The sequence below is a fragment of the Macaca fascicularis genome, chromosome 20 (assembly GCF_037993035.2).
Source record: "Macaca fascicularis isolate 582-1 chromosome 20, T2T-MFA8v1.1".
NCBI classification, from domain to species: domain Eukaryota; kingdom Metazoa; phylum Chordata; class Mammalia; order Primates; family Cercopithecidae; genus Macaca; species Macaca fascicularis.
In genome coordinates this window covers 84,485,501-84,497,643 of record NC_088394.1, presented here as the reverse complement: position 1 = coordinate 84,497,643, position 12,143 = coordinate 84,485,501, and the positions used below count along the sequence as shown (strand labels likewise).

At 49.0% G+C, this 12,143-nt stretch overlaps 1 protein-coding gene across 10 annotated transcripts in view; it reads right to left on the bottom strand.

Annotated features, from left to right (window-relative positions):
- The window catches only part of ZC3H18 (zinc finger CCCH-type containing 18), a 69,110-nt gene that overhangs the window by 42,313 nt on the left and 14,654 nt on the right, over nucleotides 1-12,143 (bottom strand). For 5 of the 10 annotated variants that reach the window (XM_005592764.4, XM_015443058.3, XM_074026762.1 and 2 more), the window contains exons 3-4: nucleotides 8,011-8,095; nucleotides 6,774-6,845 (exon numbers count right to left, since the gene is read on the bottom strand). In XM_005592764.4, coding sequence (XP_005592821.2) covers nucleotides 6,774-6,845; nucleotides 8,011-8,095 — 157 coding nt within the window. The remainder of the gene's footprint in view (nucleotides 1-6,773; nucleotides 6,846-8,010; nucleotides 8,096-12,143) is intronic. The other 5 variants (XM_015443059.3, XM_005592767.4, XM_074026761.1 and 2 more) reach the window with 1 other exon arrangement.

Genomic DNA, 12,143 nt, shown 5'->3' with positions numbered 1-12,143 from the left:
TTGCGACTCCCTTGAATGCTGACCCCAGAAAACCCCCGGCCTCCCATCTGTGTGCGATCGGCCATGAAGGGCTGCTGTGGCTGAAGCAGGAGAAGACATTACAGACCCACTTAGAGACTCAGCTAGAAAGGGAGGGGCATCTAAAAGCCTTTTCAGATGTGCTGAGAGCTTCTTCCTGACACCACACTCAGCATGGGAAGGTTCCTTACAGTGAGCTGCAATCGAATCCTATCACCACCCTTTCCCAGCTTGGGATTTCTCTGAAATCCATTGGTCTATCTTGAACTTTGAATGGGTCTTTTACAAAGGCATGATTCTGTGACATCCTGCAATGGTCACCTGAGAAAGTCCTGACTCACCGAGAAGCTGGTGAGCACACAAACCAATTTTCAACTGAAAGCTTCAATTTTAATACTGCTAACACTGTCCGTTGTTCCCCTTGAAGCCGCGGGCTCACTTTGTTCCTGCCAGGACCCGGACCTGCATGCCCCGGCATGTCTGCCAGTCTTCGTCATGAATGTGTGCTCCACGGAGAGCGCACAGGGTCAGCCGCAGCTCAAGCCTTGCACGTGCTGCCCTTTGAGGCCGCTGGACTTGAGTGCTGGCAGGGGCTCTACCGGCGCTGCCACTCCGCCATGCTGACTACTGAGAGACATGCACAGTAGGACCCCTCCACTGCTTTCTGGCTTTCCACAATTTCAGTTACCTGTGGTCTGAAAATATTAGACAATTCCAAAAATAATTCCTAAATTTTAAATGATGTTCTGTGTTGAGTAGCAAGATGAAATCTTGTGCCGACCTCCTCTGTCCCACCTGGGACACGAATCCTCCCTTTGTCCAGGAGATCCACGCTGCCGACCACGCTAACTGCCCACTAGTCATCTAGCAGCCCTCTTGGCCACCAACAACCGTTGGGAGCACGGTGGTGCTGTGCTCACTGTGGCTGTGACCCACAATCACTGGGGGCAGATGACCTTCCTCCTGACGCATCGGCAGGAGATCACGAGGAGCCCAATGCCACATGGCAAGGCCTCCGTGTCATCATGCGAGCGTTTCATCTCACGTCATCAGATGGCTGAGTGCAGTAAAGTGAGCTCTTCTGAGAGACCATGATCACATTTTTATTGCAACTGCTCTATTTTATGATTGGCTATTGCTGTTAATCTCTTACTGTGCCTAATTTATAAATTATATTTTATCATAGGGATGTACTTATAAAATCATGGAACTGTATACTTAAAATGGGTCAATTTCATGGCACATAAATATTACTTTAGTAAAGTTTTTTTAAAAGACCTTATAAATAATAATAAATAAAACATCTGTACTCAAGTGTAAGATTTAATTAAATTACAATTCTTACTACTACAGCACAGACATGAAGTAAAGTGGCATGGGAGGCCGAGGTGGGCGGATCATTTGAGGTCAGGAGTTCGAGACCAGCCTGACCAACTGAAACACAAAATTTAGCCACTACCAAATTACAAAAATTAGCCAGGCATGGTGGCCTGTGCCTATAATCTCAGCTACTCAGGAGGTTGAGGCAGGAGAATAGCTTGAACCCGGGAGGCGGAGGTCGCAGTGAGCTGAGATACCACTGCACTCCAGCCTGGGCAACAGAGGCAGACTGTCTCAAAAAAGTAAAATAAAATAAAATAAAAATAAATAAATATAGTTTTGACCTCAGGGTCCCCTGAAAGGGTCTCAAGGACTCCCAGGGGTTCACAGACAACACTCAGACCTGCTGCTTTAAACACAGTTTTGCAAGGATTCAAAACTGAGCAAAAGACGTTTCTTCAAGGCAGACCCAGGACAAATGAGCTACCGAGCACATGAAAACAGACAGCTCGGCACAAACCTTCAGGGAAGGCAGATCAAAAGCCAGGAAGGTGTTACCTCCCACCACTGGAATGGCTACTACCAAAAAAACAGAACAGAGTACTGGTGAGGACGTGGAGAAACTGGACACCTCCACGCTGCTGCTGGGAAAGTCCAACGGCAGAGCCACTGTGGAAAACAGCCTGGCGGCTCCTCGAAAGATGAAACACACAACCACCACGTCGTCCGCAACTCCACTGCCAGGCTGCTCGCGAACGAACTGAAAGCAGGGTCTGGAGAGAGACTTTTACGCCCATGTTCACAGCAGCTCTACTCACAATTGCCTGGAGGTGGAAGCCACCCAAGTGTCCATCCACAGATGAGGATACACCCCACGCGGCTACTCCACACTAAGAAATAGAGGTCAGATTTTTTTTTTTTTGTGAAACCAAGTCTCATTCCGACACCCAGGCTGAAGTGCAGTGGTGTGATCTCGGCTCACTGCAACCTCTGCCTCCTGGGTTCAAGTGATTCTCCTGCCTTGGCCTCCTGAGCAGCTGGAATTACAGGCATGCTCTACCACGTCCAGCTAATTTTGTATTTTTAGTAGAGACAGCGTTTCGCCATGCTGAGCAGGCTGGTCTCCAACTCCTCGAGTGATCCACCCGCCTCGGCCTCCCAAAGTGCTGTGATTACAGGCATCAGCTACTGCACTTATTATCCAATCTTAAAAAGGAAGAAGGCCAGGCATGGTGGCTCACACCTCTAATCCCAGCACTTTGGGAGGCAGGGGCAGAAGGATCCCTTAAGCCCAGGAGTTTAAGATCAGCTTGCATAACACAGTGGGACCCTGTCTCTACAAATAATAAAGTTAGCTGGGCAAAGTGGCATGCCTGTAGTCCCAGTCACGTGGAAAGCTGAGGCAGGAGGACGGCTTGAGCCCAGGAAGTCAAGGCTGCAGTAAGCCATGATCATGTCACTGTACTCCAGCCTGGGTGACAGTGAGATCCTGTCCAAAAAAAAAAAAAAAAAAATCCTGATGACCGATGAACCTTGACGACATTATGCTAAGTAAAATAAACCAGTCACAAAAGGACAAATACTGTATGATTCCACTTGTACGTGGTACTTAGAACAGTCAGCATTCAGAGACAACACCACCGCAGGTGCTAGGAGGCTGGTGGGAGGAATGAGAAGTCGTTTCACAGGTACAGAGTTTGAGTTCTGTAAGCTGAAAAAGTCCTGGAGATGGATGGTGGTGATGGTTATGACACAGCAACATGAATGTATTAACACTGAACCGTACACTTAAAAAATGGTATTCCAGCCAGGTGTGGTGGCTCACGCCTCTAATCCCAGCACTTTGGGAGGCTGAGGCAGGTGGATCACAAGGTCAGGAGATTGAGACCATCCTGGCTAACACGGTGAAACCCCATCTCTACCAAAACTACAAAAAAATTAGCTGGGCGTGGTGGCAGGTGCCTGTAGTCCCAATTACTCAGGAGGCTGAGGCAGGAGAATCACTTGAACCCTGGAGGTGGAGGTTGCAGAGAGCCGAGATGGCGCCACTGCACTCCAGCCTGGGCGACAGCGAGATTCTGTCTCAAAAAAAAAAAAAAAAAAAAACGAAAAGGTATTCCACCACAATTTAAAAAAACTGGGGGGAGCAGAGCCAAGGAGATCAGACCCAAAAAATGGACTGGGATGCTTGTTCACTGAGGGATAAATCAGAAACCCAAAGTAGGGGCCAGGTGCGGTGGCTCACACCTGCAATCCCAGCACTTTCGGAGGCTGAGGCGAGGGGATCACCTGAGGTCAGGGTTGAAGTTCAAGACCAGCCTGGCCAACATGATGAAACCCCATGTCTGCTAAAAATACAAAAATTGGTTGGGGGTGGTGGCAGATGCCTGTAATCGCAGTTATTTGGGAGGCTGAGATGAGAGAATCGTCTGAACCCTGGAGGTGGAGGTTCCAATGAGCCGAGATCTCACCATTGCACTCCATCCAGCCTGGGTGACAGAGTGAGACTCTGTCCCCAAAAAAAAAAAAAAAGAAAGAAACCCAAAGTGGGACACAGATTAAAGAAGGTGCTACTTACTCCCCTGTGGACACAACTTTGTGTCCAATGATCCAACTCAGGCCCATGAGAGGTAAAAACAGTCCATGAAGAATTACAGCTCCAGTTGTTGTGTACGTGCCGTGGAGCTGGGCAGGCGCAAACAAAGCCCCGATCTCTAAAATGTGAGCGAGTTGTGTTCCCAGTGCATTCTGTTGTCAATTGGTCACAAATCTCAACGTGTCCACTAAGCGATTATATCACAACGTGTCACAGAGATAAAGCTAGGAGAGGCCGGGGTAGTGGCTCCTGCCTGTCATCCCCATACCTTGGTAGGCTGAGGTGGAAGGACTGCTTGAGCCTAGTATTTGAGACCAGGCTGAGCAATATACTGAGACCCCATCTCTACAAGTAATCTAAAAAAGAAAGATGGGCTCTTGTTATGTTGCCCAGGCTGGTCTTGAACTCCTGGGCTCAAGTGATCTTCCCAACTCAGCTTCCCAAAGTGGGGCTCAAGTGATCTTCCCAACTCAGCTTCCCAAAGTGCTAGGATTACAGGTACGAGCTACCACACCCAGCCACCAACTTTTTTCTAAGAAAATAATTTTCTAATTTTGATACAATTCACATAACATAAAATACTCCCATTTAACGTGTACGATTCACTGGTTTGCAGTATATTCACAAAGTTGTGTAAGCATCACCACTAGCTAGTTCTAGAACATTCCATCACCCTAAAGAGGAAATTCTGTACTCACTAGCTATTACTCTCCACACCTAGCTCAGGCAATGATGAATCAATCTGCTTTCTGTCTCTGTGGATTTGTTGGCTTCTATGCTCCCTTCTGTCACTCAGCATGTGTCTTCAAAGCTTGTCCACACTGTGGCGTGAGTCACAATCTGCTTTCTGTCTCTGTGGACCTGTGGCCTTCTGTGCTCCCTTTTGTCACTCAGCACGTCTTCAAGGTTTGTCCACATTGTGGCGTGAGCCAGTGCTTCATTCCCTTTATGGCCAAGCAGCATTCCAGTGCATGGACAGGCCACACTTGTTCATCCATTCCTCAGTTGTCGGGTACCTGGGTTGTTTCTTCTCTTTGGTTACTGCATGTCATGCTGCTGTGAACATTCGCACACAAGCTTTCACATAAATGCACGTGTCCATTTCTCTTGGATGCATACCTGGAGTTGAACTACTGGGTCATACAGTGAGTAGCCAGCAGCTTCTGAGGAACTATCTTCTGAAGCAGCTGCACCGTTTTACCCTCTCACCAGCAGTGAATGAGGGCTCCAACATCTCCATATCCTTGCCAACACAACAAACTTCATTTTGTTTTTAAAATAACTTGTTGTTATTGGAGGGATCATAAACTGATGAATTTCAATTTCATAAAAACTGCAGGTAGGCAGAAACATTTAAGTCCAAATTCCTCACAACAAAGCAGCAGCAGGAGACATGATCTAGAAAACGGTAAGAATCAGCCACTTTCTCTGCATCGTATTACCTCGCTCTACAGAATAAAAATACTTCTGAAATGAGTTATTGATAGCGCCTGATTAAGCCGCAAAAATGCTGCCTTATCTAGCTTCTGCTTTCTTTTTTTTTTTAAGAGACAGTCTCATTGTTGCCCAGCCTGGAGAACAGTGGCACGATCATGTCGCAAATGCAGCCTCAACCTCCCAGACTCAAGTGATCTGCCCCCCTCAGCACCCACCCCCTACTCCCCACGTAGCTGGGACTACACGTGCGTGCCACCAGGCCCTGTTAATTTTTCATTTTTTGTAGAGACAAGGTCTCACTATGTTGCCCAGGCTGGTCTCAAACTGATTTCTTGACTGTAGAAACCTTCCACATGGTCTCACTCACTGAAACCCAAACTCAGTACTTAGTCTAACTTTGGGGGCACCACCTTCCAATTCTGACCAACCCACGTGATGTGCAGGGAGACAGGATCCTGTCTGTGTTCATCCAGGCATCTCTCAGTGAAGGGAATGAAGAGTTCCAGTAACGATCTTTCTTCATCTGTTTTGTGCTTCTGTTGTTAAATTCTGGAACTAGCTCAGCAGTGAGCCCCGAGCTCCTGGTCCAGAGTCTCCCTGCCCTGGTGGATGCTGCAGCCTCCTGCTGTCGGAACCTAAGGCCAATGCCGACTGGCTGGCCAAGCTTCTGAGTCACACTGCCACCCAGAGACCAGAGCACTGCACTGTGATGGGTGCTGATTCAAAATGACTGCAAATGTGTACACATACATGTGTACAGATTTTTCTCCATCACTTTTATATAGAAATTTGCAACACTGATGTCATTAATTCCCATACTATTATAAAAAAGAGGTCTGTTTAAATTTAAATTTTCTGAAATATCGACACTGCAAATACCAAAGCTTTTAAAAATTTGTAAGTTTACTTTCCAAAATCTACTGCACATTTCTCTGCATTCTTAGCAGTGTCTGTGACAATCTACGGCTCTAAAGTCTACTGCCCACACAGGCTTTCCCCAGTGGGGGCCCCTCAAATGCACGTGTGACTTGGGCGAGTCAACTGTTTTTGCTTGGCAAAACCAAGCAAGCACACACCCATAGGAACGAGCCTGACCCGGGGTTCCCATGAGCCCCACATCATCAGGTCATCTCTTGCACAGGGGCGTTCTCGGCTGCTCTAAGAGCACAGCCTGCCTCTGAATGATGGGACTCTGCCACACCTCAAGGGTGTGTCCTGTCTGTCCCCGATGCTCGATTGGCTCACGTGCCTCTAAGGAGGTTGCGAACAGCTCTCTGCCCCTCAAAGACCCCCTTTCCTTCTGGCTTCACAGCTGTGTTCTGGATCCAGGAGAAGGAAGTCTGGCCTCTGGAGTAGGGGGACTTTAAGGTACTGAAGAGAGTGAATATAGCGTATTTTGTACCTTTAACCTGGCCTCTGAATGGTATGGAATTGGATATTGGTGGAAGAAGAGTGGATAATGGTGTCACAACATCTGGAAAAGAAGTACAGGAAGCTCTTGTGAGCTTTAGACGGCACACACAGGCTGGCAGTGACAAAGTCATCTACGGGCTTACAGCAAAATTGAGAGAGAGAAAAACATCTTCCCACCTCTCCAAGGGGAACGCTCAATTACAAGAAATACACCAAAACTACTGCTGCACATCAAAGATACCCTTACAAGCTGGAAATTCTCATTTCCATTTCCGAATCCCCCAAGACATTAAGCAGCGAAACAAAAAGCCCTAACATCATCAGGCTAAAGAGTTCCGCCACATTTTAAAATGGGTTAGCCCAGATTTTTCTTTTTCTTTTTTTTTTTTTTTGAGATGGAGTCTGGCTCTGTCGCCCGGGCTGGAGTGCAGTGGCCGGATCTCAGCTCACTGCAAGCTCCGCCTCCCGGGTTTACGCCATTCTCCTGCCTCAGCCTCCCGAGTAGCTGGGACTACAGGCGCCCGCCGCCTCGCCCGGCTAGTTTTTTGTATTTTTTAGTAGAGACGGGGTTTCACCGTGTTCGCCAGGATGGTCTCGATCTCCTGACCTCGTGATCCGCCCGTCTCGGCCTCCCAAAGTGCTGGGATTACAGGCTTGAGCCACCGCGCCCGGCCTAGCCCAGATTTTTCTGACAAGATTTTCTTACACCGCCCCCTGCTGCAGCTCCTGAACTCACACCATTACTTCTACAGGAGAGAGCCCTGCTGCCTTCAGCGGCCATCTCTGGCCATTTCGAAATCCATTCCACACCAACAAACGCTTCGGACACATCTTACAGGAAAAGGGGCCATCTCTACAGAGGTGGGGAAAATGCTAATTCTGGTGTCTAGAACATTCGGCCTTATGAAAAGGACCACTTTGAAAAATGACTGATGCCATCTGCATTACTGGGTCTGCTGCGATCGGAAGGGTCTGGGGCCACCAGTGTGAGAATGAGAATGACCAGGCTGCTCCCACCAAGGCAGTCATTAAAGTGATGAAAGCACCAATACAAGGGCCTATGGTTTACCATCAATATTGCCACTGCCACCACTACCACCACCTAGCCAGTCTTGCCCAGAGAACTGCCTTGAGCAGCGCAGGTCCCGCCAAGGTGAGCCAGCACCACAGCCCCAGAAGCTGGGGCCCCAGCTGACTGCGAGAAGGCCCCACACGCAGACAGTTACCTTTCATGAAGAACCGGCAGGTGGGACGAGGTCTCACCTTCCTGTCACTGGGGTCCTTCACTTCACCTTCTTCCAGGTCATCATCCTGAAACAGAGAACACCATCTGAACGTGGGGGAGGCATCTATCAATCAGCACTGCTTTCTCCAAACCAGAAGGGGCAGGAAGCCTGGTGTGGGACCTGGATATTGTGACAGGAATTGAATTCACGTCAATTTTCCAAACCTTAGGTCCCAGATCTGCACAGCAGGGAAGATCAGAGCGCGCCCAGCAGCTCCAAGCGTCCCGCCGCAACACCAAGGAGGAACGCCGTGCAGCACACGGGCACTCTACAGAGCAGCTCTCATGACGTTTCTCTTAACTATCAACTCTGGGCAGGAAATAGTAACACCTCAGGGTTTTAAAACTGTTAACATTTAAATAAAATTTGGAGAACAAAATATTTTATGTCCCTTAAACACAAACTTCCTCTTACAATTCTTGGGGAGGGGAGGAGTTGGGTGCCTCGGGGCAGTGATGCCAGCAGCCAAGAGTGGCCCGCCTGGAGGCTCATCCTCAGCCAGCTCCTCACCCTGGCTGTCAAGTCTTAGAACAACCCAGGAGCTCTAAGCTGGGCCTCACCCGCAGGGACCCGGATGCACAGCCAAACCTGACCCTTGCTTGGTGCTCTCCCCAAGCCACCTACTGTCCCAGGGCCTGTTCCCACAGACGTGCAGCTGAGACCCCTCCTGACACCACCCCAGCCCACGTGGGCACCAGCTGCCCACCTGACATCCCTGACACAAGACCACTCAGGATGGAAGTACTCATCACCCCCACCCGGGCCTCTTTCAGCCAGCCCTAGCGTAACCAATCTCCCTGGTCCCATGCGGCCCCTCTTGATCCCCTCCCCGTCTTCTGCACTCTGCACCCCTGCCCATCACACCCAGCCTGGTAAAAACTACTTTCTTTTTTTTTTTTTTTTTTTTTGAGACGGAGTCTCGCTCTGTCACCCAGGCTGGAGTGCGGTGGCCGGATCTCTGCTCACTGCAAGCTCCGCCTCCCGGGTTTGCGCCATTCTCCTGCCTCAGCCTCCCGAGTAGCTGGGACTACAGGCGTCCGCCACCTCGCCCAGCTAGTTTTTTGTATTTTTTTTAGTAGAGACGGGGTTTCACCGTGTTAGCCAGGATGGTCTCGATCTCCTGACCTCGTGATCCGCCCGTCTCGGCCTCCCAAAGTGCTGGGATTACAGGCTTGAGCCACCGCGCCCGGCCAAAAACTACTTTCTAACGGGCTTCTCTCATTCCCTCCGCAACTCCTCCGGTCTCGCTTCACAGTGCGAAGCGCCCTTTCCCAATTCCAGGTCTGACCGTGTTCTTCCCTCTCCTCTTCCTGATTATTTAACTCACTTTCAGACGGAAGCTTGAGCCCCCTTCCTTGGGGTGGTCTTCCCTGAGTTCCCCCCACGACAGGTCCTCGCAGCCCCAGGCCCTGCAGGTGTTGCAGCCACACCTGAGCATCCTTTTGTTAACGACACCACCACTCGCCTGGCCGAACCCTGTGCCCCACCAGAGCAGGCCCATGTCTGACAGGGCAGGCCCACCACCAAGTTGCTGGGTCCAGGCAGCATCTGGCTCACAATAAACAGTCCATAATTATCTGTTGAATGAAAAAATGCTGAAACCAAGCCCTGGATTTATGATAACCCAAACTTTTACAGCTGAAATATTTGTAACATTTTTAGGCTCAAAGATACTCGGTTATTAAAAAGTATTTTATAAGGAAAAGAACAGATTCCTGAGGGTTATATCCCTTAAGTGATCCAGCAGAATCACTTTTTAAAGAAATGATCAAATATAACCAATTAAAAAAAGAGAAATGATCAGAGAAGGCATGTTTAATTTATGCCAAGTGACAGCATGCCTCTCTTCTGTGGTCTTTTAGTTTGTGTCTTCTTTTTTTTTTTTGAGACGGAGTCTCACTCTGCCGCCCAGGCTGGAGTGCAGCGGCCAGATCTCGGCTCACTGCAAGCTCTGCCTCCCAGGTTCACGCCATTCTCCTGCCTCAGCCTCCCGAGTAGCTGGGACCACAGGCGCCCGCCACCTCGCCCGGCTAGTTTTTCGTATTTTTTAGTAGAGACGGGGTTTCACCGTGTTAGCCAGGATGGTCTCAATCTCCTGACCTCGTGATCCACCCGCCTCGGCCTCCCAAAGTGCTGGGATTACAGGCTTGAGCCACTGAGCCCGGCCTGTGTCTTCTTTTTACTACTATTCTTACAGTAACGAGCACTGCCCTAAAATCTTAACATGGTATTCTACGTAAGATCAAATCTAAGTTGAGAACACATTCTTTGTTCCCATGAGAAAAACAAAACTCATTTGGAAAGTTCAAATCCATTCCAATCTGCCTGCCTCACTTGGAAGTGAGTGTGCAGGAGTGGAGGTGGTGAGAAGGGCTTTTCTGCATCAGGATGAACAGCAAACAAACTAGACCAGACGGAGCACTGTTTCTGCAAAGATGTAACCATTAACATTCACAGAAGCAAAAAAGAACAATGTAACCACCTTAAGATTGGAGGAAGGACCCTGTAGCTACTACAAGTGATCAGGAAACAGACTACAGTTGCATAGTGAAGGCGCAAGACATCATTTCAACCCAAGGGACACAGACTAGGGTCTACACACTGACCCCAGTCATCCAGCCTCTACATCTGCAAGGACCAGGGGCTGTACATACTGGTGTGCTGGGCTTATGGCCCCTCTTTTAGTTAAACAAACAAACAAATAAAAATAATCCATCAATCACTCAGCAATATAATATTGTGAATTTTCAAGTAACCACCATTAACACAATGGTCTTTTAAATAATGGATGGTGGCCGGGCGCGGTGGCTCAAGCCTGTAATCCCAGCACTTTGGGAGGCCGAGGCGGGTGGATCACGAGGTCAGGAGATCGAGACTATCCTGGCTAACATGGTGAAAGCCCGTCTCTACTAAAAATACAAAAAAAAAAAATAGCCGGGCGTGGTGGCGGGCGCCTGTAGTCTCAGCTACTTGGGAGGCTGAGGCGGGAGAATGGCGTGAACCCGGGAGGCGGAGCTTGCAGTGAGCCGAGATCACGCCACTGCACTCCAACCTGGGAGACACAGCGAGACTCCGTCTCAAAAAAATAAATAAATAAAAAAATAAAAAAAATAAATAAATAATGGATGGTTACCACGCCTTTTTTTTTTTTTTTTTTTTGGAGACAGAGTCCTGCTCTGTCGCCCAGGCTGGAGTGCAGTGCAGTGGCACGATCTTGGCTCACTGCAACCTCTACCTCCCAGGTTCAAGCGATTCTCCTGCCTCAGCCTCCTGAGTAGCTGGGATTACAGGTGCCTGATATCACGCCTGGCTATTTTTGTTATTTTTAGTAGAGACGGGGTTTTGCCACGTTGGCCAGGATGGTCTTGAACTCCTGACCTCAGGTGATCTGCCCACCTTGGCCTACCAAAGTGCTGGGATTAAAGGTGTGAGCCACCACATCTGGCCTCCGTGCTCAATTTTTATTCTTACTCTACATGTGTAAATAACAAAATACTCAACCTCCCAAAATAAATAATCACTAAACAATGGATAATTAAAACAAGTTATAAGTATCATGCAAAGAAAACTCAAGACAGGGACCCAGAGCTGAAGTTATCTGAGACTGTCATACTGGGTGTGTGGTACGCAGGAACTCCGGGCCTCCTGGTTTCCCTCATGCTGATGGCCTTCTGCTCATGTGACCCGAGCCACAGAGAGTAGGAAGCAGAGGACAAGGGGGGCCTGAGTGGACCAGCTAGCTGCAAACTGGCTTAAAAATGGATGGTGCCTGTGGGGCTCTCAGCACATACCACCTGGGACAGGCCAAGTTGACGTGGATGCTGAGGGTGAGACTACGGAGGCACACAGGCCTCAGTGCACCCATCTGAGGTTGGGTTTCCATACTGGCACACTCCTGCTGGTGCTTCCTCACCGCAGGGGAAATACACATGTGGATAAAGGACACCAGGCTGAGTGCATTATCTACTCCAATTTTAAAAGCCTTTATAAAATTTACATGCAGTGGGGGAGAAGGCCCAGATTCAAATCCTAGGTCCAGGCTGTCGTGACTGTGAGTGTGGACAGGTCACCCG